Source organism: Lissotriton helveticus, chromosome 3_1, assembly GCF_964261635.1.
Source record: "Lissotriton helveticus chromosome 3_1, aLisHel1.1, whole genome shotgun sequence".
In the NCBI taxonomy this organism is placed as follows: domain Eukaryota; kingdom Metazoa; phylum Chordata; class Amphibia; order Caudata; family Salamandridae; genus Lissotriton; species Lissotriton helveticus.
The window spans coordinates 500285458-500312680 of NC_136061.1; the positions used below are offsets into that span (position 1 = coordinate 500285458).

Here is a 27223-nt window from a genome sequence, read left to right on the forward strand (position 1 = left end):
TACTTTGGAGACTCCCCCTGATCTGCCGGACGGGGCTGAGGGCCACGAGGACTCCGGCGACCCCTCCTCACTGGCGACAGCCATGTTAACCGAGATGCGGGCAGGTTTCCGAGTGCTGGATGGGCGCTTTGACGATTTAGACAAGAAATTGGCCGACATGGGCACAAAGATTCAGACGCATGACCGGCGGCTTCATGTCGTAGAGGCTAGGGTATCGGACATTGAGGACAGCGCATCTTCTTCCTTGAAAAGGCTGGAAAGGGTTGAGAAGATACTCAAGGAAGTAGCTATCAAAAATGAAGATTTAGGAGCTTGCAGTCGCTGGAATAATATTCAAATTATTGGCGTGCCGGAGACGACGGCCACTGGGCGTATGGACACTTTTGTGGAAAAGCTGCTCACTGATCTGTTTTGGCAGGGTAACCTTCACGCAAGGATTCATGGTTGAACGTGCTCACAGGTCGTTAGGCCCTCGACCTCGGCTGGGCCTCCCCCCCCCCCGAGACCCATTATTGCTCGGCTTATGAACTTCCGAGACCGGGACGCTGTGCTGCGGTCAGCCCGCGATATGGAAGACGTCCAGTGGCAGGGCAGCAAATTGGCTTTCTTCCCGGATTTTACCATCATGGTTCAGGAGGCGTAGCGTAAATATCAAGGAGTCAAGGCCACCTTGAAAAATATGGGACTACGGTACGGCATGTTATACCCAGCCAGATTGAGAGTTCATGTGGACGGTAGGCCTCGCAAATTCGACACTCCAACGGAGGCACAGGAATTTTGTCAAAACTATAGGAGAAATCGCTCTGGGTCTCCAGTTGTGCCTCATCCGGCCTCTCCATCTCCGGGAGGCTCACAGGACAGTGCTGAACTTTTCTCCCAACGAGGGACTGACTGATCGCTCCTATCTTTGGCTTGCTCAATTCTGCTGCACCATATTCATGCTCGTTTATTCCTCATTCTTATTCCTACTACATGTGATTATGATTCAACTATTGCCTGGCCGGTGTGGCATTGTCACGCCCTCGGGTGTATACCAAAATGTTCTTTGCTAATCTGTTTGATCTGCTATGTGCTTTCTTGATTCCTGATATGGATGTTCTGAGTTCATTGCACTTGCATTTGGTTTATTGGGTAAAGGTATGCCTCTTCTGTGTTCTTGGGAGGCTGGGTGGTGGGTGGAAGGGGGAGATTTTGTTCTGTTCTTATGGTTTTTTCTGGTTTCATACTCAAAATGCTGGTTGGCTGCAAGCGATAGACATGCATAGCGTTGCAATTGGGTCACCAATCCCTCCATGGTTAAGTTAGGACACCAACCCGGTCCTTCCGGGCTTTCTTTGATGTCTTGGAATGTCAGTGGGTACAATATTAGGAAGCGTAGACAGGTCGTCAACTATGTTACTAGACATTGTGCTGATGTGGTGCTTCTTCAGGAGACGCATCTGTCCGGTTCTGACCACGCCACCATAGCTCGGAGTTGGGGCACTCATAGATATTTCTCTAATTTTAGTCGGTATGCCAGGGGAGTGGCAATTTTAATCTATAAGCGGTCCCTTTTCCACTGCAAAAGACTGTGGTCGATTCCGATGGACGTACATTGATCGTTAAAGGTTCACTGATGGGGCACACGGTTACGTTTGTGGGAATTTATGGCCCGAATACTGATTCCCCAACCTTTTTTCATGATCTTCTGGTCCGTCTCTTGTCACTTGACCCTGGGCTCTTGATACTTGGGGGGGATTTTAATTTATTGCTGGACGCATCCAGGGACAGCACTTGCCGGGCTCCTGACACCAAACCCCGTGCCCGACATGCCCTTAGAGATTTGTACTCTCATTTTTCCTTAATTGATGTCGAGCGGCGGCTCCATTCTTCCCTTCCGAATTTTACACACTATTCAGGGTTTCATAACACATGGACCAGGATAGATTACTGGCTGGTGTCCCCGGGGTGGCGGGTTGGTTTGACGACCTTCTTACACTTCGCCGCACACTCTCAGATCATTCTCCCATCATTCTCCAGCTTAACGTCCCTAGACCGGGGGGGGTACGAGTGTCAGTGGTGCTTTGTTGGACCAGGTTTTCTGTGAAGAAGTTTGGCTTGCGGTTGAAGAATATTTTGAACTTAATACTGGGACGGTCACCACCTGGGCGGTCCTCTGGGAGGGCTTCAAGGCCTATATAAAAGGAGTCTGTATTGCCAAACGTGCTGGAGTCCTGCGCTCGTCGTTGGATCATATTGAAAAGGACATTGCTGACTTGGACCGGGAACAACTACTATCGGCCTCGGCTTCATGTGAGGCCAAATGCCTGGCCCTGTTTCTGGACTTTAGGGAGGCAGCTGAGCGGGAGCTACTATTCCTTAGTAGGCGGTGCTCTGCTATGGTGAGGGTGAAAGACCGGGGAGAATCCTGGCACAGGCTTTACGCCCCCCCGTGGGATTCCGCCTACATAACGGCGGTGTCTGGGCCACGGGATGACTTGCTCCACTCTACCCCTGAAATATGTGAGCATTTCCCTACCCTCTATAAGACGTTATATTCCTCCACGGTCACTAGTAATTTGCAACAAGAAGGGGAATGCTTATATGAAGTTGCTTTAGTATACTTAGAAAAATAAATGCAGGACTTTCTATCTGTTCCTATTTCCCAGGATAGCATCATCGAAGACATTGATGCACTACGGGGCTCCTCTGCGCCTGGACTGGACGGCTTCTCGGCCGATTTCTATAAGACATACAAAGATATTTTAGCCCCGAAACTGATCGAGGTTTACGCAGAATCGCTTGAGACAGGTATACTCCCCCCGACGTTTAGAGAAGCGGTCATTATTGTTCTCCCCAAGCCAGGAAAAGACCCCGTAATGTGCAGTTCCTAAAGGCCACTATCTTTGTTAAACACCGATTACAAAATTCTAGCCAAGATTATCACAATGCGACTGTCCTTATTAATGGAGTACATTATTGCCCCACCGCAATCTGGTTTTGTCCCTCATAGATCCATTTACCTTAATCTTCGCACACTATTCACGGTGTTGCACAGGATTGACCCCGCCACCCCAGCTGCTGCGGTCCTCCTAGATGCTGAGAAAGCGTTTTATTCCCTCGAATGGCCCTTTTTCTTGTCCGTGATGCGACGCATGGGTATGCTAGAATGCTTTGTCTCCACGGTTTCGCTTTTATATACTAGGCCTACCGCCAGGTTGCGACTAAATGGTACCCTCTCAGAGCCTTTTGCCCTATCTCGCGGTACTAGGCAGGGCTGCCCCTGTCCCCATTATTATTCATTCTGGCAATGGATCCTTTAGTTCACCATTTCCAAAAGAAGCATTTACATCGTGGTCTCCAGTTTCGCACCGGCCTTCTTCTGATTTCGCTTTATTTATTTTTATTTATTTTAGCGATTTGTATAGCGCCTGGTGACCCAAGGGCATCCCCGCGCTGTAAGGAGATTGTTTATCCTGTAAGGAGAGGGAGGGAGGAGGAACAGTTATTTCGGGAATAGGTGCGTTTTCAGTTTTTTGCGAAAGGTCAGGTAGCTGGCTTCCAGTCTGAGGGTGCGTGGGAGGGAATTCCATCTCACGGCCGCTTGTACCGAGAATCGTCGGCCTCCGGTGCGGGTCCTTTTGAATTTGGGGAAGTTGGCCAGGTGCTCACTGTCTGAACGGAGGGATATGGATGCTTTGTAGGGGGTGACCAGGCTGCTGAGGATAGTAGGGCCAGATCCGTTGATAAGTTTGTGTGTTGTACACATGGCTTTGAATTCCACCCTTTGGCGAACAGGGAGCCAGTGCAAGGCCTTGAGGGCTGGTTTTGCTGACACTCTCGAAGGAAGGTTCGTGAGCAGACGGGCCGCAGCGTTCTGTGTCCGCTGTAGTCTAGTCAGGGTGGCCTCTGGAGCGCCCAGGTAGACCATATTGCTGTAGTCAAGACGGGACAAAACTAGCCCCTGGATGAGAAGTTTCCTAGAGGGAGGAGGTAGTAATGGGAGGATCTTACGGGTGGTGCGCATGATGCGGATGATACTATTCTATATGTTAGAATGCTCCATTTAAACCTGGAACCTTTGATATTGGAGTTTGCACGGTTTGGCAAATTCTCCGGACTCAGCATTAATTGGCATAAAGCAGTCATCTTTCCGGTCACGGCCAGCACGCCTACCTGGCCCTGCGAGCTCCCGCTTGAATGGTGTCATGATGCGATTAAATATCTTGGGGTGTATATTCACCTTGATACCGCCACCATCATCAGACTGAATTACGGCAGGGCCGTTGGGTCACTGGAATCGCAAATTGAACAGTGGTTGCGCTTGCCCCTATCGATGGCAGGCAGGGTTGCTATAATCAAAACGGTCGTCCTCTCCCACTTCTTGTATCTTTTTAACAATATCCCCATTCCCATTACTTTTTCACACAATTACGTACATTGATATTACGCCTTGTTTGGGCAGACAAAACACCTCAGGTTTGTTGGCGGACCTTGACTTTACCGTATGAGAGGGGGGGCTTTGGGGTCCCTTATTTTTATTTATATTATCTCGTGGCGCAATGCTGTTACGCACATATTTGGTTACACCCGGATGCTCGTATCCCTTATTCAAAGCCAGAGGCTGACTTGGTGCACCCGCGCCTTTTGTCTAACATCCTTCCCACGGGTTTCCCGTGTGATCCCCGGGACATCCAAACAGTCTCCACCACATGCTGTGCGTGGGTTAGGTTGCGTAGGTTGCTTGGGCTTGACAGGCTCTATTCTCCCGCACTGGCCCTGCCTAACCCTTCTTTGTTTCCAAGTTCTTGTACAGCGCACATTGGAAAAGTTTCACATCCGTACAGTAGGTGATTAATTCCCTGACCGACATGTTTTCTCAGTGTCTGAGGATGCCCGATTTGCAGACCGTTCCTTAATGGACACTTTTTTTATGAAACAGGTGTATTCCATGCTTCATGCCACTTTTCCTTCATTCCCTGCTGCCCCCAATCCTACTCCACCGCTGACGCTATTGATACAGAGCCCCACTGGTGCGCATTTGGTTTCCAAGCTTTACAAACAACGTGGGAATGTGTAAAAAGGGGCGTGGCCTCGGACCACCTCTCTGCAACTCAGCTCTGTGGCGCTTACTGGAGGTACATGGTGGGCTAGTTGGCCCCCGGGGGACCCTCAGGATTCAAGGGGAATTAAGCCCCTAAATTAAAACCAGCCAGGGGGCACATTTGCACAGTGGTGAAGGGAGGGGGCGGGCCTGATGTGACATGTGTGTACTTATGCAATCACTCTGCCAAAATCCCAGCACTTATATTTATATCACCATGCACTCTCCTTGCAGCACTCTAATCATCCAGTCACTACCCATGCAATGACCCATGCACTAACTCATGCACCGCTACAATACTCTGAACAGTACCCATGCACTCCAGCCATTGCCCTGTCACTACCCATGCACTCCTCCAATCACCCAGCGCACACCATGTACTTATCCAATCACTCCGCCAAAACCCAGGCACTTATAAATTCATCATGCACTCTACTTGAGGACTCTAATCTTCAAGTCAGTACGCATGTACTCATGGAATGACCCAGGCACTAACACATGCACTGTTACAATCCCCCATTCAGATCTCTAACCACCTACACAGTACTGATTCACTCCTCCAATTACCCAGTTTGTACCCCTGCACTCCAGAAATCCCTGCCACTACCCATGCACTCCTCAAATCACCCATCCAGCATCATGTACTTATCCAATCACTCCGCCAAAACCCAAGCACTTATAAATTCACCATGCAAAGTCCTTGCAGCACTAATCATCCAGTCAGTACCCATGTACTCATGCAATGACCCAGGCACTAACACATGCACTGCTACAATACCCTGAACAGTACCCATGCAGTCCAGCCATCGCCCTGTCACTACCCATGAACTACTCCAAACACCCAGCACTTATCCAATCACTCCGCCAAAACCCAGGCACTTATAAATTCATCATGCACTCTACTGGAGGACTCTAATCATCCAGTCAGTACCCATGTACTCATGCAATGACCCAGGCACTAACTCATGGCAAATACAGAGGAGGCCATGCTAATCACAGGGGTACCCTAACGCATAGTGTTCCCTAGTGTATGTAGGTGTTTTCACTGTATTCTAAGTATCTTTTAGCATAGCACTGGCTCCGGTCCTGGTTAGTCAGTCAGTTACCACCAGTACCCGTTAGTAAGAAGTTGGGGGCACAGGAGGAGTTTCTCCTCCTCTGTTGGTTCTGCACATCTCTTGCTTCTTCCTGCACTTTTCTTCGTCTTTCCAGACTTCTGTTGCCTCTTTCTATATTTGTCTTGCTTCTTTCTGAGCTTTTCTTCCTCTTTCTTCACATGTCCTACCTTTGTAGGCATAGTTAGAAATTAGCATTTAAAAACTATTGAAATTCACTGAAAAAACTATAGGTTTCGGGCATGTTATAGTTAGAAATTAGCATTTAAAAAAACACTGAAATTCACTGAAAAAACATAGGTTTCAGGGACATTATAGTTAGTTGGACATTTCACTTGTACAAAACCATAGAAAAATTCCCCTGTTATAGTAAGTTCAGCTGACTATAACTTGCGCCCCCGCAATGCACTGCTGATGACGTCACATATTACATCATTCATGACATGGTCAGCGACATCACTGATGACATCTCAAATGACATCACTGATGACATCATGCAGTGACTGTGTGTTTCTGTATATAATGTCCCTAAAACCTATGTTTCAGGGACGTTACATAGGGCCTCCCATCGTGAAAGTCGGTAAATATGTTTCCCTGCTGTGCCATCCATCCGACCCGACTGATTAATTTTGAACTAAGACTGTTGCTGTCAAATTGAAACTCACTGGGGTAATACTTGGCTTGGTAGTTGAAACACTACAGTAACCAGCATGCCTTTCATATCACGTCACTTGAAAAAACCCAAATGGTTTAAAGAGCGCATGCGTGTTGGTGCGTGCAAGCAGCTTTCAGTGCACAGCAGTTGTTCCTCCGACGAAGGAGCTTTGAAGCTCTGAAACACGAAAGGACTTTTATTGAAATCCAAATGTGAATGCCAAACTTTGGATAGGATATATATTATATATATATTCACTGAAAAAACCATAGGTTTCAAACACGTTATAGTTAAAAATTAGCATTTAAAAAAACCTTAGAATTTCACTGAAAAAACTATAGGTTTCACACATGTTATAGTTAGTTGGACATTTCACTCATACAAAACCATTGAAATTCCCCCGTTATAGTTAGTTTAGTTAACTATAACTCACGCGCCCGCAATGCACTGCTGATGATGTCACATACTACATCACTCATGACATGGTCAGTGACATCACTCATGACATCACTGATATCTCAAATAACATCACTGATGACATCATCCAGTGAATGTGTGTCTTTCTGAAAAATAAACATTTTTTATATATGTATATCTAAAGGTCGATGGAACAATAAATGGGTAAATAAATGTCTAAATGGATTTTTTTTTTTAAATTGATTCTATAACGGACTTATTAAGTGTATCCTAGTGAATATCTGTATTAATGAGTAATGTTTAAATATGTAAATATCTGTATCAGTGTCTCAATTTGTGTATAAGTGGCTGCATGGGTTGGTGAGTAGCTACATGAGTGTGTATATGGCTTATTAGTTGGTTTTTTGAGTATCAGTATGAGTGTCTGTACTGTATTGATCTGAGATATTTGTATGTTGTACCGGCGAGACCGGAATGTCATGATAGACTGATCATCCTTTATACTGTATTTCGAAAACCATATTATGCTAATAAACAGATTTGACAAAAAAAAAATCAGTATGAGTGTCTGTATGGTTCGGTGGGGGATATTACTTAGCGTATAGATGCATTAATGACTGACTCAATGTTTGTATGTGTTTTGAAGACAGCATGTGTGCAAGACTGTATGGGTGGATGAGTTTGTGTATGGGTGTGTTAGTGAGTGAATGACTGTCCCAATAGTGTCTTTATGAGTAAGTACATATGTTTTAAACTAGTATATGTGAGTATTGATGTATATAAGTGAGTATATATGAGAGTGAGAGATTGGAAGAGTTCCTATATAAATAAGTATTTGTTTCTATAAGTGATTGTTTAAGAGAGTAAGTATGTGTATGTTTCTGTAGAAGTAAGTGTAGTGGTGTGTGTATAGCTGTATATGCAAGTAAATGGATGTTTGATAGTTTATTTGCATGTGTGAGTATGTGTGTGAGTAACTCTATGGATGAGTGTCGGCGTGTAACAGGATGTATAGATGTATGAGTACATATGATGAGTGAGTACATGTATGAGTGACTGTATAGAAATGTTGGTGAATGAGTGGATGTGTATGTAGATGTTGGAATTACTGAATAGGTTGTTGAAACTGGTATTGGTATCTCCATTTTTTTGAAAATTTTATTTTCTATTTTTGAATGTGTATATCAAAGGTTATATTCGGGTGAGAGGAGGTCTGCCACTCTTTCACAAGGATGATGTCATGAGTGATGTTATCAGTGATGTCATTTGAGATGTCATCAGTGATGTCATGAGTGATGTCACTGACCATGTCATGAGTGATGTAGTATGTGACGTCATCAGTAGTGCATTGCGGGCGCGCGAGTTATAGTTAACTAAACTAACTATAACAGGGGAATTTCAATGGTTTTGTATGAGTGAAATATCCAGCTAACTATAACGTGTGAAACCTATAGTTTTTTCAGTGAATTTCTAAGGTTTTTTAAATGCTAATTTTTAACTATAACGTGTGTGACACCTATGGTTTTTTCAGTGAATTTCTAAGGTTTTTTAAATGCTAATTTCTAACTATAACGTGTGTGAAACCTATGGTTTTTTCAATGAATTTCTAAGGTTTTCTAAATCATAATTTTTAAATGTATTAATTGTTATATTTGTTTATACTAATATACTACATTGTTTTAAAGTGTTTATTTTTAGATACTTTATTTTTTAAATTACATTACATATTTTTAATATAAATTGAAGAAAAATGTTTTTAAAAATATTGAAATTGTAATTTTGTTTTTTTATTTAATATTTTTTAAATGTATATATATTTTATATAGCAGGAAATGATATCCTATGGAAGGACATTCAAGTTACTGGTAAGTACAGTTAAATTTACTTTTCAGGAATAGTAGTGAGCTAAAAGATGCAGCACTGAGGTATCTCCTGATAACAGGTGAGTAAATTGGAATTCGTAGTTCAACTGATTTTTGAGGAATTTTTTTAGGTTCCAAAACTCCACACTTGGAAAAATTTCCAAGTGAAACCAGTCAATGTTAGCCTATGGAAGGAAATTCAAGTTACTGTAACTACGATTAGAATTACTTTTCATGATCAGTAGTGGGCTGAAAGATGCAGCACTGAGGTCTCTCCTGATAACAGGTGAGTAAATCGGAATTCGTAGTTCGGCTGATTTTTGAGGAAATTTTTAAATTTCCAAAACTCCAAACTTAGAAAAATTTCCAAGTGAAACCAGTCAATGTTAGCCTATGGAAGGAAATTCAAGTTACTGTAAGTATGGTTAGAATTACTTTTCAGGATCAGTAGAGGGCTGAAAGATGCAGCACCGAGGTCTCTCCTGATAACAGGTGAGTAATTCAGGATTCTTAGTTCAACTTATTTTTGAGGAATTTTTTAAAGTTCCAAAACTGCACACTTTGAAACATTTCCACGTGAAATCAGTCAATGTTAGCCTATAGAAGGAAATTCAAGTTAGGTAACTACATTAGAATTACTTTTCAGGATCAGTAGTGGGCTGAAAGATGCAGCACTGATGTCTCTCCTGATAACAGGTGAGTAAATCGGAATTCGTAGTTCGGCTGATTTTTGAGGAATTTTTGAAAGATCCAAAACTCTACACTTGGAATCATTTCCAAGTGAAATCAGTCAATGTTAGCCTATAGAAGGAAATACAAGTAAGGTAACTACGATTGGAATTACTTTTCAGGATCAGTAGTGGGCTGAAAGATGCAGCACTGATGTCTCTCCTGATAACAGGTGAGTAAATCGGAATTCGTAGTTCGGCTGATATTAGAGGAATTTTTTTAAGTTCCAAAACTCCACACTTAGAAGAATTTCCAAGTGAAACCAGTCAATGTTAGCCTATGGAAGGAAATTCAAGTTACTGTAAGTATTGTTAGAACTACTTTTCAGGATCAGTAGTGGGCTGAAAGATGCAGCACTGAGGTCTCTCCTGATAACAGGCGAGTAAATCGGAATTCGTAGTTCGGCTGATTTTAGAGGAATATTTGTACGTTTCAAAAATAGACAGAAACTTTTCTGGTGAAAACGACACAATAGATTCCTATGGAAGGAAATACAAGTTACTGGTAAGTACGCTTAGATTTACTTTTCAGGGTCCGTACTGGGCTCAAAGATGCAGCACTGAGGTCTCTCCTGATAACAGGTGAGTACATCGGAATTCGTAGTTCCGCTGATTTTAGAGGAATATTGTGCTCAATAGTGAAGGAAGGGGGTGGGGTCTGAGGTGACGTGTGCAAACACGCCCTGTGGCGCGTTTTAGATCGGGGAATTAATTCCTCTTCAATCCGGAGGTCCCCTGTGAGCCAACTAGCCCACCAGGTACCTCCAGTATGCGCAAGGGAGCTGTGTTGCAGAGAGGTGTTCGGAGGGCACGCCCCCTTTTTACAACACGCTGAAACGCAGCTCCGTGGCGCTTAATGGAGGTACCTGTTGGACTAGTTGGCCATTAGGGAAACTCTGGATTGAAGAGGAATTAATTCCGCAACTTAAAACGCGCCACAGGGCATGTTTGCACAAATATCACCTCAATCCCCGCCCCCTACCTTCACCACTGTGCAAACGCGCCCCGTAGCGCGTTCTAAGTTGGGGGATTAAGTCTCCGTGCAGGTGTTCCCTGGAGGCCAACTAGCCCACCAGGAACCTCCAGTATGTGCCAGGGGGCTGCGTTGCAGAGAGGTGTGAAAAGGGGCGTGGCCTCATTACACCTCTCTGCAACGCAGCCCCCTGGCGCGATTGCAGAGGGAGAACTAATTCCCCTTGCATACTGGCGGTCCCTGGTGGCAAACTAGCCCACCAGGAACCTCCAGTATGCGCCAGGGGGCTCTGTTGCAGCGAGGTGTAATGAGGCCCCGCCCCTTTTACACGTCTCTGCAACGCAGCCCCCTGGCACGTTTACAGAGGGAGGAACTAATTCTCCTGGCATATTGGGGGTCCCTGGGGGCCAACTACCCACCAGGAACTTCCAGTATGCGCCAGGGTGCTGCGTTGCAGAGAGGTGTAAAAAGGGCGTGGCCTCTTTACACGTCTCTGCAAGACAGCCCCTTGGCGCATACTGGAGGTTCCTGGTGGGCTACTTGGCCCCCAGGGACCACCACTATTCAAGGGGAATTATTTCCCCCTCTGCAAACGCGCCAGGGGGCGCATTTGCAGAGTGGTGCCTTTATGTTTTTGGGGGGGATCGCAGGGTACACGTACCCTGCGCGTATCCCGGGATTTAAAAACAAAAATAAAAATTGGCCTTGGGGGTCCTTGTGGGACCCCCTGAGCAGGCCTAGGGGGTCAGGAACCTCCAGTATGCACCAGGAGGCTGCCTTGCAGAGAGGTGTAAAAAGGGGCGTGGTCTCTTTACACGTCTCTGCAAGGCAGCCTCCTGGTGCGTTTGCAGAGGGGGAACTACTTCCCATTGAATATTGGGTGTCCCTGGGGGCCAACTAGCCCACCAGGAACCTCCAGTATGCACCAGGGAGCTGCATTGCTGAGAAGTGTAATAAGGCCACAGCCCTTTTTACAAGCAAAGTAGCTCTGTGGCCTTACTGGAGGTATCTGCTGAGCTAGTTCGCCCCCAGGGACCCCCAGTATTCAAGGGAAATTACTTCCCCCTCTGCAAAATCGCCAGGGGGCGCGTTTGCAAAGTGGTGCAGGGAGGGGGTAGGGCTTGAGGTGACAGATTGCACCACTCTGCAACACAACCCCTGGCGCATTTGCAGAGGGGGAACTAATTCCCCTTGAATACTGGGGGTCCCTGGAGGCCAACTAGCCCACCAGGAACCTCCAGTATGCGCCAGGGTGCTGTGTTGCAGAGAGGTGTAAAAAGGGGCGTGGCCTCTTTACACATCTCTTCAAGGCAGCACCCTAGCGCATACTAGAGGTTCCTGGTGGGCTACTTGGCCCTCAGGCACCCCCAGTATTCAAGGAGAATTATTTCCCCCTCTGCAAACCGCCAAGGGGCGCATTTGCAGAGTGGTGCCTTTATGGGGTTTTTTTGGGGATCGGCAGTACCCTGCAAGTATCCCGGGATTTTTTAAAAATAAAAAGACATTTTTTGGGCCTTGGGGATCCTTGTGAGACCCCTGAGCAGGCCTAGGGGGTCAGGAACCTCCAGTATGCGCCAGGGGGCTGCCTTGCAGAGAGGTGCAAAAAGGGGCGTGGCTTCTTTACACGTCTCTGCAAGGCAGCCCCCTGGTGCGTTTGCAGAGGGGGAACTAATTCCCCTTGAATACTGGGGGTTCCTGGGGGCCAACTAGCCCACCAGGAACCTCCAGTATGCGCCAGAGGGCTGCATTGCACAGAGTTGTAAAAAGGGGCGTGGCCTCATTACAACTCTCTGCAATGCAGCCCCCTGGCGCGTTTGCAGAGGGGGAACTAATTCCCCTTGCATACTGGGGTCCCTGGGGGCCAACTAGCCCACCAGGAACCTCCAGTATGCGCCAGGGGGCTGCGTTGCACAGAGGTGTAATGAGGCCCCGTCCCTTTTTACACCTCTCTGCAACGCAGCCCCCTGGCACGTTTACAGAGGGGGAACTAATTCCCCTTGCATATTGGGGGTCCCTGGGGGCCAACTAGCCCACCAGGAACCTCCAGTATGCGCCAGGAAGCTGCATTGCAGAGAGGTGTAATGAGGCCACGCCCCTTTTCACAAGTCTCTGCAACGCAGCCCCCTGGCGCGTTTACAGAGGGGGAACTAATTCCCCTTGCATATTGGGGGTCCCTGTGGGCCAACTAGCCCACCAGGAACCTCCGGTATGCACCAGGGAGCTGCATTGCAGAGAGGTGTAATGAGGCCACGCCCCTTTTTACAACACTCTGCAAAGCAGCTCCATGGCACTTACTGGAGGTACCTGGTGAGCTAGTTGGCCCCCAGGGACCCCCAGTATTCAAAGGAAAATACTTCCCCCTCTGCAAACACGCCAGGGGGCTCATTTGCAGAGTGTTGCAGGGAGGGGGCAGGGCTTGAGGTGACAGATTACACCACTCTGCAAACGCGCCCCCTGGTACGTTTGCAGAGGGGGAACTAATTCCCCTTGAATACTGGGAGTCCCTGGAGGCCAACTAGCCCACAGGGAACCTCCAGTATGCGCCAGAGGGCTGCATTCCAGAGAGGTGTAAAAAGGGGCTTGGCCTCATTACACCTCTCTGCAATGCAGTCCCCTGACACGTTTGCAGAGGGGGAACTAATTCCCCTTGCATATTGGGGGTCCCTGGGGGCCAACTAGCTCACCAGGAACCTCCAGTATGCGCCAGGGGGCTGCGTTGTACAGAGGTGTAATGATGCCTGCCCCTTTTTACACCTCTCTGCAACGCAGCCCCCTGGCGTGTTTACAGAGGGGGAACCAATTCCCCTTGCATATTGGGGGTCCCTGGGAGCCAACTAGCCCACCAGGAACCTCCAGTATGCGCCAGGGAGCTGCATTGCAGAGAGGTGTAATGAGGCCACGCCACTTTTTACAACACTCTGCAAAGCTGCTCCGTGGCCTTACTGGAGGTATCTGGTAAGCTAGTTGGCCCCCAGGGACCCCCAGTATTCAAAGGACAATACTTCCCCCTCTGCAAACCCGCCAGGGGGCTCATTTGCAGAGTGGTGCAGGGAGGGGGCAGGGCTTGAGGTGACAGATTACACCATTCTGCAAACGCGCCCCCTGGCGCGTTTGCAGAGGGGCAACTAATTTCCCTTGAATACTGGGGGTCCCTGGAGGCCAACTAGCCCACCAGGAACCTCCAGTATGCGCCAGGGGGCTGCGTTGCAGAGGTGTAAAAAGGGGCGTGGCCTCTTTACACGTCTCTGCAAGGCAGCCCCCTAGTGCATACTGGAGGTTCCTGGTGGGCTACTTGGCCCCCAGGGACCCCCAGTATTCAAGGGGAATTTGCAGAGTTGTGCCTTTATGTTTTTTTGGGGATTGGCAGGGTACGCGTACCCTGCATGTATCCCGGGATTTTTTTTATTTAAAATAATGTTGGCCTTCGGGGTCCTTGTGGGACCCCCTGAGCAGGCCTAGGGGGTCAGGAACCTCCAGTATGCGCCAGGGGGCTGCCTTGCAGAGAGGTGTGAAAAGGGGCGTGGCCTCTTTACAGGTCTCTGCAAGGCAGCCCCCTGGTGTGTTTGCAGAGGGGGAACTAATTCCCCTTGAATACTGGGTGTCCCTGGGGGCCAACTAGCCCACCAGGAACCTCCACTATGCGCCAGAGGGCAGCAATGCAGAGAGGTGTAAAAGGGGCGTGGCCTCATTACACCTCTCTGCAATACAGCCCCCTGGTGCGTTTGCAGAGGGGGAACTAATTCCCCTTGCATACTGGGGGTCCCTGGGGGCCAACTAGCCAACCAGGAACCTCCAGTATGCGCCAGGGGGCTGCGTTGCACAGAGGTGTAATGAGGCCCCGCTCCTTTTTACACCTCTCTGCAACGCAGCCCCCTGGTGTGTTTACAGAGGGGGAACTAATTCCCTTGCATATTGGGGGTCACTGGGGGCCAACTAGCCCACCAGGAACCTCCAGAATGCACCAGGGAGCTGCATTGCAGAGAGGTGTAATGAGGCCACGCCCCTTTTTACAACACTCTGCAAAGCAGCTCTGTGGAACTTACTGGAGGTACCTGGTGAGCTAGTTGGCCCACAGGGACCCCCAGTATTCAAGGGAAATTACTTCCCCCTCTGCAAACGCGCCAGGGGGCGCGTTTGCAGAGTGATGCAAGGAGGGGGCAGGGCTTGAGGTGACGGATTGCACCACGCGTTTGTTTGCAGAGGGGGAACTAATTCCCCTTGAATACTGGGGGTCCCTGGAGGCCAACTAGCCCACCAGGAACCTCCAGTATGCGCCAGGGGGCTGCGTTGCAGAGAGGTATAAAAAGGGGTGTGGCGTCTATACACGTCTCTGCAAGGCAGCCCCCTAGCACATACTGGAGGTTCCTGGTGGGCTACTTGGCCCCCAGGGACCCCCAGTATTCAAGGGGAATTAGTTCCCCCTCTGCAAACGTGCCAGAGGGCGCGTTTGCAGAGAAGTGCCTTAATGATTTTTTTTTAGTGATCGGCAGAGTACGTGTATCCTGCGCTTATCCCTGGGATTTAAAAAGAAAATGATAATTTAGGGGGGCCTTGGGGGTCCTTGTGGGACCTCCTGAGCAGGCCTAGGGGGTCAGGAACCTCCAGTATGCACCAGGGGCCTGCCTTGCAGAGAGGTGTAAAAAGGGGCGTGGCCTCTTTACACGTCCCTGCAAGGCAGTTTTGTAGTGAGACTATAACTTCCCTGTACCCTTTGGTTTTTTCAGTGAATATATATGAGTTACATATGAGTTATATCTGACAATACAACTGCATTGTGGTGTAAATATAGCATAAAATATAGAAGCATCCCATGTAAAGCATAGCATTATAAAGTCTGATTTCGTTGGAGAGGAGTAATTGGTTATTCAATTTTGTGTTCAGCTGTCCCACAACATCAGTGGTGGATAACTTAAAACATTTGGAGCTCAGTAACCAGGTCATCATATATAGCACATTTGGTTTACTCTTGACATGTCATAATTCATGCCGATCTATCAGGGGAGCAAATTTAAAATAAAAGTAGTGGTAGTGAAAACACTTTAATTTGCTAAGCACTTTAGTAGCGTTTGATTGTTATGCACAACACCTTATTTACCAATACTGGAATTAAGGTGCTAACAGTCTGCTAAATTACAGAGTCGTAATTGCTCCGCTATGGCCAACTGCACCAGGCACTCCAGAAATGCGTGGCTGAGGAAAGCCAGGAGAATACCCCTTTGGAGGAGAGACTGCTGGATGTACGAATCAGCATTAAACGTATTTTTCTGACATATGGCACTATAATGAATAGCTCACAGTCCCTTCTCACATGACTGCAGGATAGATGGAGAAATAGACGAGGAGGTCTGGCAGGCAGTGCTATGTTTTCCTGCAGAGGTCACAGTAAAGGCAAGTTACCACTTGATCCAACTTAAAATTATATTCCACAAGAACATTACTAGTTAGAATTGAGAGGTCAAGGAAGGCACTTTGCCTCAGAGGCTGTGTGATGAAGGGAACATTAATGCACACACTATGGAGCTGTCCCAGGCTGCTTTCGTTTTGTGAGGCGGGCAGAGGCTCATTAGATGATGCCATGGGGTACCCCTGGAACTGTAATCCAGACTTGTGTTGTTGGGAATGTGGGGCTCCTCAGATCTGTTGCAGGACCAGAAGACACTTGTGAACATGGGTTGCATGGTGGCCAAGCGGGATATTGCCCAAAAGAAGGGCAATGGGGCTCCCTCTGTATTGAGATTGGGAGGCAGGCCTGGGACACTGTAAAATGATGGAAAGGGAAATCTACAAAGGACAGGACAATTTGAGAAAATATGGGCAGCTGGGTGTCTGCGAGTCTCTAGGGGCCCGGTGGGGGCAGAGTTGAAGAAAGCTTCAATGGCTGAAACAAGGTTTGACTGGTCTAGACAAGAATTACAATTGGGTTAATGCCACGGATGGGTGGCAGAATAGATAGTGCACAGTTTAAGGCGCCAGCTGGATAACTGACTGAGCTCTGACTGTTCTGTGGGAGGGGGGTGAGGGCTGGGGGTTGATCAGACTGCAGTGTTGTATTAAGCTTCATGTGTCTGTTTGTCCGATATAAAACAATAAACAAATTAAAGCAGGACAAAAATACTTTAAAATGTTGTAGCACACCAATTTAATACAAACTTAAGTGCAACTGGATAAGTTTCAGGACGTCACGTTTTGTGCACGCCAGGAAGAGCCCAAAAGCAACAAACATCGGCAAAGTCAATAGGTATGGCCTTGGCAAGCTGGTCTGATGAGAAATGTATTTTTCGTTTCAAGCATATGCCACACAAATAAAAATAAGAAAAAGAAAGCATGCTGGATCTAGTTCCTTCCAATATAAAAACAATAACTTCCAATATAAATTGAACATTACAGATAGTTTTGATAGAACTGTAAGGGTACTTCATTGCAGGCAGATGCACTTAGAATAGGTATATAAACCCTTTTTTTATATTTAAAAACTTATCACAAGAAATCATAAGTTATATTGACACAAAGAAAATGCACTTGTTTTAGAATTATTAGAACTTGAAGACATAGTTTAAGCACATAAAGATGACTAAAAAACATTGTAAAACTAAAGTACTAGTCTAGCAGCTTCGCACACAAGTGCACTTCTTTTTAGGTGGGTGCTCTTATGTTAATATTCATAATGCCGTCTCAGTGCAAGATGGCAGAGGGAAGATAACCCTTTGCTCTATGCAGTATGATGTGATGGGTGGAAGCAAAATGTGAATAAGAGGTGAATAGACAAACGGATGAAAAGGACTGACCCAAAGCTCCTCATATATAGATATGTATGTATTATTTATGATTTTATTTTTGATTACATGAGACTGGCGAGACGTCTAAAGCGGTCTCTACGCCAGACCTAAATAAACTTCTTCATCCCCACACCCCATCGGAACAAAGCCAAGTGTGTTTAGGAATATACCCCAACCTTATCGATCAGCCAGAGAGGAGTGCCCAGTGGTAAGGTAAACCTTGGTTAGGGCTGTCCCCTTACCGTGCACTGTGCTGGGACGGGGTGTTCTGTCCCAGCTTCTGGCCTTGGCTAAGGACCTGGATGGTCATAAAGACCCCTCTGGCTTACCCAAGAGCAAAGATTGCCTGTCCCAACCCTGTCTAAGTGTGGGGTATGACTTGCCTGATTTCCCAAGGTCAGGTAGAAATAGCCTGTGCCCATTAGCCCCCATCAAGGGTGGGAGAGAGGTGATTTTCACCGTATCTTGCACAAAGGTGGGACGATCTGTAGCCTCGCCAGACATTCCCCAATGGTGGGGGAAAGGTATGTGCCCTCTACCCTTCCTCACCCTGCACTGAGGAAGAAGAGTAAGCAACTGCCAGCTGTCCCAGGCTGCCTTCTCCAAAATGGGACTGAAATAAGCATGGGACAACTGCTACTGTTCCCAGTTCAGAATAATGGGGTCATAACTTCTCAGGTCTAGCTGGCCATAAAAACATGAGTAGGTTGGAGGCGTGGGGAAGACAACACAGCACTGGGACATCTATCAGCTGGCTAGGTCCTCTGTGGGCAAATTTTGGTGGGTCAAGGAGAACCTTGGCAGCGATCAGCACCTCTGGTATAGTGATTTACCCAGGCAGAATACTGCCTTCCCCACATGTAAGGCATGGTGTTGTTGAAGAGGTGGTGCAGCAATAAATGCACTCTGATGGAAATGTAACCCGCCTCCACTCTCAAGTACATTCCCTAACACTATTGCAAAAGGGGCTATCCAGTTTCCTATGGAAAAAAAAGTGATGGGGAAATGTTTGAATTAAATGTAGTTACTGATAATTACTCAGGGTCACATTCCAGTGCATCGGTTTTTTTTTTAACACTGTGCCACTTTTTTATAGACCAGTCGCATGAAAATCAGTCTTGGTCCTGCTTCAATAACAAGAGTTCAGCCCATCTGTTAGTCCAGCTCCCCTTCAGACGGAAACAAAGGCACTTCATCAATAAGGTGCACCTAGCATACTATTCCCTGCAATCAATTCAGGACTACAACTTATGCAGAAGTAACCCTACTAATTTAGCATTACACTACCCTAAATATGCCATTTATACAAAAATAATATAACTCGCTGAGTTATTATCCACCCAGCACGACCACTACAATAATAGGTCAATCAGTAGCAATTGTTAATTAGATAATTCACGTAAAGATTAATGCATTATCTTTGTCAAAGACAAAATATTAAATCTGAGAGACAAAATATTAAATCTGAGAGTTTCACACAAATCAATGGTTATGAATAACATGGTTTTACTTAAAATCTAAAGCTGATGTTATACTTGAATGCACACCGATTTCAAATGTATTATAAGTTTTCATGGCAATTATCTGAAATAAAATTAGACTCTACAGCAGATATGGTTCATAACATGTTGCTCAGATATGTATTATATGTTATGGTATTCGTACACAAAGGTTTATGACCTGCTGCGTGTAAATGAGCCAACTATTGATTATATTAATTACCACTTCGGGATTATAAGTTTAAGGAAAATGGCCATGACCTAATAGAAGAGAGGAGGTGATGCCAAGTGGTTACAGGAAAACGTAAGAAGGGGAGATATTCAGTCGAGGGATAGGGTAGTGAGCAAATATACAAGAAGTTAAGAGATGAAGGGGGTTAGAATTACATTCAAGAGGCGTGTAAACAGACCATGCGCACTGTAGTCCAGGGGAGGAGCCACCTATCTCAGGATACTTCGAAGACTCTTCCAGGACAACAATGTGCGATCATCCGGACCCAACACTAGGCGGCGATTTAATGCTAAGATATGAATGTTAGCAGCCCACATGCCTCGAACATAAATTAATGAAAGGGTGCCCTTCAGCAGATGAAAAAGGACTGTGAAATGATGCAGCTGTGGTTATGAACGATGGGAGATGATGCAAGTGGAATACTGGGATGATGCAATATGAGAGGATGCTATGGAATGATGCAAGTGGCATACTGGGATGATGCGATGTGAGAGGATGCCATGGAATGATGCAAGTGGAATACTGGGAGGATGCGATGTGAGAGGATGCCATGGAATGATGCAAGTGGAATACTGGGATGATGCAAGTGGAATACTGGGATGATGCAATGTGAGAGGATGCCATGGAATGATGCAAGTGGAATACTGGGATGATGAGATGTGAGAGAATGCCATGGAATGATGCAAGTGGAATACTGGGATGATGCAATCAATGTGAGAGAATGCCATGGAATGATGCAAGTGGAATACTGGGACGATGCAATCAGGGATGATTCATGAGGGACCATGAGTTGATGCACGATGGAAGACGGAGCTGATAAAGGTGTATGGCACTGAATGATGTACGGGTTTATGGGACAATACAATGTAATCAATAGTTGGTGTAAAGGATCCAGGGCTGATGAAAGAAGGTCATGGGATATAGACATGTGACATGAGTAGATGCAAAACTGGGGCACATGATGATGAAAGAAGTCACAATCATGTTTAAATATGTGAACCTGCATATGTAAGCTGACACAAATGATACCACATACTGATGTAAAGAAACAAATGGGCAGCCATATGGGTTTGTAGACTGAAGCAAGGATATTATTAATTGCAGTGGGAGGGAGGGGAGGGTCATAAACTGGTAAACAGGCAACATTAGGAGTCACACAGTAATTGCAGTAGAAGATGATTTCTTGTGGTTATGCTCAAAGTTATCCGTGGAATAAAGGAGCATCTCTAGGTAGCAGGGAAATCATAATGTGAATTTTTAGTGGTCGTTAGGTTACTTTTAGATAGAGTCAAGGGTTACAAATAAACTCGTATCACAAAGATGCAACCTGCTAAAATTCAGAGATGAAAATTTGCAGCAGAGGGACCAGTAATATAAGCATCCCTTTCCTTAAACTTCGACTAAAAACTATCTTTTTAGAAGACTGAAGAACAATAGAAGTCTAATAAATCATTACAAATATAAGGCTAAGGGTAAAAACCTTGGGTCAGCACTACATCTACTGCCAGTTCTACCACGATTGAAATGGAACAATGCCATGCTTAAAACTGTATGTGCTGGTGTACAAGACCTACGTGCTAAGGCAGGATACAACACAATAAGAGTCAAGAGCTGAGGCTTAGGCTGTGCTTTGGGCTACAATGTAATGTAGGAACATTTGTTCAGGTCCACAATTTAACTCATAAAGCCTGCAACAGGTAAATGCATTGTTAAGGATGAGCTAAAGGAAAAGGGGTTAAATGAGTATATGGTTACATGCTGCTTACCTGAAGATTACGCTTACTTTTCCTGATGTTGTGTTGGAGTAAGAAGTTGCTTTCCTGGGCAAACCGACTGTACTGATCATCCAATTGGGACAGTAGGTTGACAAATAATATTGTAGCCAAAGACACATTTCCGGCTGCATGGTCCCTGAAAATTAGATTAGGTGTTTAGACATGTGAAATTTTAAAAAGATGGAACTAAATAAAAATGTTATGAACACTACTGAGAACTGATGAATGAATGGGATTAGACCGAGCCTTTGCAAGTTCACTATGGACCCAAACACTCACTATCATATGATTTGACCGAACAGCCACACACAATGATTGCAGTGATGCGATTATGTTGCAACCTATATTTCTTTTGCATGTTAAGCTACTTTTTACTTAATTAACACAAGTGATATTTACAGTACGATACACAGAAACCTACTATTAATTTTGTTTGGAAATTATTATTTATTTCAGGAAAAACTACATAAAGACACAAATAAAAAAAACTGGTGCAAGTGCAATGTGTAAGCAACAACAAACGCAGTAACGCGAACTTCCCTCAAAACTTAAATTGGCAATGAGATAGTGAAAGGGTCTATAGCAAGATGAAGAACTCGGTAAACATACTAAATCTGAAGCTGAGGGAAAGAGACCCCTTACAAGTGATTAAAAGGTGCATACACAGTAAGGAGTAGTCTGCGGCTGTTTACCTCAAACAGAGTGACAATTGCCATTGGTATGCACTGCTGGGCATGATTTTCAAACAGTGGAAGCTGGGCTGTGGACACTGTCTAGTAGACAAATGTGTAGAGCCTGTAGTAGCTGCTCATTGATAAGGACTAGTCAGCAGGACAGAGTTGCGGAAAGAAGGCATAAGAGACCCAAATACAGCTGTCAGGGACCTCAAGTGTTCTATCTGGAGAGAGCAAAGACGGTCAACGGTGGAAGGGTGGTACAGTATACAGCTCGGCCTGATGTGTGTTAAAACATGGGTGAGGTTTGTGATGCGAGGCTGTTGAGTGCCATGGATGTGGCAACCATATTCGTCTTGGAAAGGGAATTGAAGGTATGCTCTTTCTTGTTGGATATCTGAAGGATAGCCTATACTGTCTGTGCTTCTCATTTTAATCTGGGACATTTACCGTCTGCTTCAGGAGTTTTACTAACAGTATTGGGAAGCAGTGGTTGTTTGAGCTGCTAAACTGAACGTCCCAACAGTGGCTAACTTCTCGTCACAAGGCACCAATGAGTTAAAAAATGCAACAATCATATAATGCATTTTTATTTATTTTATTTATTTTGCGTGTTTATATAGCGCTATGAATAAACTCCCGAAGGAGTATCTCCGCGCTGATGACACCTGGGAAAAAAGAGCTTAGAGAAGGCCACAGGGAATATAATTTTATAGCCAAAACTTAGTATGAACCAACGGATATATGTTAACATGAGGTAAACAAAAAAGTTTTCAGACATTTTCTGAAATTGAGATGGTTCCTAACTTGTTTTAAGGAAAGCGGAAGAGAGTTCCAGAAATTAGGACCTACCACAGATAGAGCCCTACCTCCTTGCCTAGATTTAGTGATTTTAGGAATGTTTAGCAAAAGCTGTTCACCAGATCTAAGGGTGCGGGTAGGAGCGTATGGAACACATTTTGTAGCCAAATACTCTGGTCCCAATTCGTTAAGGCCTTTATGGATAATACAGCAGGTCTTAAACTTTACTCGTTGCCGTATTGGCAACCAGTGTAGTTTGTGTAATAAAGGTCTGGAGGGGGACCTAGGAGGTGCATTAAGCACCAACCTCGCTGCTGTATTTTGTACCACCTGTAGGCGGTTGAGAACCTCTTCATTAGCTCCTGCCAGAAGACCATTGCAGTAATCGAGGCGGCTGATAATCAGAGCCTGAACCAAGGTTCTCCTATAAGAATCAGGGAGGAACGGAAAAATCCTCCGGAGGAGACCTATTACGTGAAAACATGTTCCAACCGTAATGGTGACGTGATGTTTCATAGTCAACTCTGGTTCCAATCTGACTCCTAAATTCTTGATTACTGTTTTGGGCTCAGGAACTGGGCCTAGATCGAGAGGCCACCAATCAGGAGACCATTGGACCTTTACATCACCAAAAAGCATCACCTCCGTTTTTCCAACGTTGCATTGGAGGAAATTGGAGGACATCCACCTTGCAACTGCCTTCATCCCATCGGAGAAGGATTGTATTATCTCCGGTGTAAGATGTTTAAAAGGGAAGAGGAGCTGCGTATCATCAGCATATGACACTGGGTGGAATCCATAAGCTCTGGTTACATCTGCCAAGGGGGCCACATAGATGTTAAACAAGGTCGGGCACAGGCATGAGCCCTGCGGGACCCCCTTGGTGATGTTAACCTCCTCCGACCTAAAATCACCCATGGTGACAGATTGGGTGCGGTTGGAGAGAAAGCTTCTGATCCATTCCAGTGCAATACCACCGATTCCACTCTCAGACAGGCGTTCGATAAGGATGTTGTGAGAAATAGTATCAAACGCTGCCGATAAATCTAGGAGTACCAGGATCACAGAATAACCTTTGTCCTGGTACAGCCGAAGATCGTCTATTATCGACAGCAAGGCCGTTTCAGTGCTGTATTTTGGCCTAAAGCCTGACTGAGATGGATCGAGGCTGCCAGATTGTTCCAGATAGGTGGATAGATGTTTATTGGAATGCTTTTCAGTGATTTTTCCCAAGAATGGTAAAAGGGAAATAGGTCTAAGATTAGACAAATTGGTCCAAGGAATTGATGAATTCTTCCTGATTGGTCTAACAAGAGCTTTTTTCCAACATTGTGGAACTACTCCAGATGTTAATGAGAGGTTTACTAGCCTCTGAACGTCAGGGCCCAGTGCGCTCCCTAGTGGACCCATGAGTCTGGCTGGGAGCCGATCTGCCGGGCTTCCGCTTTTAATGTCCATAAGTAGTCTTTGGACCTCACTCAGAGTGATTTCCGGAAAGTCATTAAAGGAGTGACACTTTGTAGCTTTAGTAGATGACATGTGTACCAAAGCAGAGTAATCCTGGCTATTATTATCAGTATTTGTTGTCTCTATTCTCCTGTAAATGGCATCAATTTTGTCAGAGAAGAAGCTCGATATACTGTCACAAAGATGTTGTGAAGCCAGGTCTGCACTCTCGCAAGCGGCGGGCTTCAGAAATGTATTGACAATCTGGTACAAGGTCTTTGAGTCATTACCAGCTGCCTCTAACTGAGCGGTGATATAGTGCTTGCGAGCAGAACGTATGGCTTTGTGATAGGTGTTAAGAGCCATCCTATAGTTAGCTTTATCTCCTTCCAAGTGAGAAGTTCTCCATATCTTTTCAAATTTGAGGAGGGTGTACCAGTGGCATGACGTGCAACTCATGTTCTGGAAGGACCAGTGGACGGAGAGAACAGCGACACAGCCAGGAGTGAGGACCTCCTGAGGTGCCTCACATGGCCCTTGTGGACTGGTGCATTGATGCCCTCTGGCCTATTAACTAGCCAGTTGGGTAAGCTGCAAGATGTGCTGCCCTCCCCCCCCCTAGAGTGTCTCCCAGTATGTCATCAGTGCTTTGGAAGGAAAGGTGCTGGTGAGGTTGCTTAACTTTCACCTATATTGGGTCTAATGATGTGGAGTTGGCTGAAGAACAGGGCTGAGAGCTTTTGGGATATCTGATGTTTTACAAGCTACACCATCCCACACAAACTATTTGATCAGTTCAATGATAAGAATATAGCTTTGGATCTTAAGGGAACGTTTAATTGAAATGGGAGTACTTCTTATTTTCCCCAGTCTCGACAGTTCCCTATCAGGAAAAGTAGAATTTCAATCAGCATAGGAAATCAGTATTTACAGAATACAGAAGAGGTTATCTGTGGTCCAATGCCTATGTGTGAAGAACCCAACTGATCAATATGCCCAGACGCTTCGGATGTTTATCTACAGACTTAAAAAGATGTCATTTGCGTGAACGTCTGAGACAAACAGCCATAGACAGAACTCTGCTTATAAGGTATTGATTTTGTAGCGAAAAAGGGGTGAATGTTGAGAGCAGTTGCAGCAAGGCACTAGAACTAGAAAATGTTTAATATAATGTCTACACAAATCATTAGCTTATGCTCGTTAGCTATGCTACAGTATCCTCAAATGTCTTGTAGTTTTCTATTAGTGGCAGCCATGCAATTGAGCAGAAATATAAAGAGGAGGTTCAACAGGTTAAACCCTGGCAAATGCCCTATTGACACAGAATGGGTCTGACAGAAGGCCACCACAGTTCATAAAGGCAGTTAATTTTGTATGTAGCTAGCTCACTTTGGAGCAAATGTCACTAACTCTCGTCAGAGTCATCAACAGGAAAACCAATTCAACACGTTGAAACACCTTTTCAGCATCTACAGGGAGTAACAATTTACTGCTAAGGTCAGCCCTTACTTGACGGTCCCGAAGCACATATACAGGCTGCTACAAGGGAAACGGCAAGGAACAATTCTGACCTACGAGGTGTGGAAAACTATCATTCATACTTTTAGCACTTGCCAAAGATAATGGAATTATTTTAGCCTTTTACTGTTAACATTTCAGATACTTTCTGCTATAAATTTATATTTTAAAATGTTTCATTTCACTAAGAGAAATAGAAGGCATGTGTAAAAAAACACGCCAAAAAAATAAACTCTCAAACCAGAAATAACAGTATTGGAAAAAAATGACTTACTGTTAGAAATGGGGGTTTCTAGTTGGCAAGGGTATGCACATTTGTCCAAGTAGGAACCCTTCCTTCTAGTCAGGATAAGGAAGTTACCTTCTTAAAATAACGCCTGCTCGCCCCCTTGGTAGCTTGGCACGAGCAGTCAAGCTTATCTTAGAGGCAGAGTGTAAAGCATTTAACATAACCAACAATAGTACAGTGAAAGCACTACAAAAGGACACCACACCAGTTTATAAAAAAATATCCAGTATTATTATATATCCAAAACAAGACCAAAAACGATAAAAATCCACCATACAGTTCTCAGAAATCTTCAGTAACCAAAAAAGACTTGAAATACAGTTCCTTGAAGTCGGGGCTATTACGGCGTCGTGAACAACAAATCCGAACAGTTCTGGATGGCCGCTGCATCGCAGGCCAGCTACAATGTTGGAAAGACCCGCAAAACAGTATCTTTAGTAATGTAGGGTGTTGGCGACCTCTCGATGAGCCCCGTAGAGCCTGGTGTCAGCAGGCGTCGGTGCAGGAGTCATCAGGGCCTTGAAGTCACAAGTGTTGCAGATTGAACTCCTCGCGGTTAAAGTAGGGAGCACCGGCAGGCATCGGGCTGCGGTGCAAAGAGCAGCGGTGTGGCGTGCGGTGCCCTCAGGTCGCGGTGCAGTCAGCAGCTCGGTGACGGTCGTCCAGCGGCGTCGGTGAGACTAGGAATGCGGTGCAAAGTGATGCGGTGTTCGGCGCGCTACTCGCAGGTCACAGTGCAAGCAGCGACGGCATCGTCGTTGCTGAAGCGCTGTCGTCGGCTGACGAACTGGAGTCGAAGGCGCCGGCATCGGTAGGCCAAGGCTGCTGTGTGGGATGAGGACGGTGCGTTGTGCAACTTACAAGCGGTGCCCTCAAGCTACGGTGCAAGCAGAGGCGCGTCAATGCCGGCGTGAAGTGTCATCGTCAGGGATACCAGGGCAACAGCGTGAAGCGAGGAGGTGCAGAGTAAGGTGCCCACAGGTCGAGGTACAAGCAGCGGCTCGGTGGAAGCGTCAGGTGGCGTCGCTGGTGAGACTAGGGTTGCGGTGCAAAGTGCAGCAGTTTCCTCTGCAGTGCCTTCAGGACTTGGAGTCGGCAACGGTGTCATTGACAGCGTCAGGTTGCTTTTCTTCTGCTGCAGCACAAAACAGACAGTCCCCAGTGCTGGTAACAGTTGAACTTGAAGTCTTTGCTGTTCCTGAGACTTCTTGAACAGGGGGCAAGCTCTACCTCAAGCCCTTGGAGAAACTCACAAAAAGGAAGCTGCAGTAAGTTCAGTCCAGTCCTTTCACTGCCCTAGATAGAAGCAACCACTGCAGGCCAACACAGCAAAGAACATATCTGTATCTGTAAGAACTCATTCTTAATTCTAATACACTC

At 45.9% G+C, this 27223-nt stretch overlaps 1 protein-coding gene across 3 annotated transcripts in view; it reads right to left on the reverse strand.

Annotated features, from left to right (window-relative positions):
* The window catches only part of STAT1 (signal transducer and activator of transcription 1), a 786410-nt gene that overhangs the window by 718434 nt on the left and 40753 nt on the right, over positions 1-27223 (reverse strand). For all 3 annotated transcript variants that reach the window (XM_078680398.1, XM_078680397.1, XM_078680399.1), the window contains exon 3: positions 21107-21251. In XM_078680398.1, the coding sequence (XP_078536524.1) occupies positions 21107-21251 (145 nt within the window). The remainder of the gene's footprint in view (positions 1-21106; positions 21252-27223) is intronic.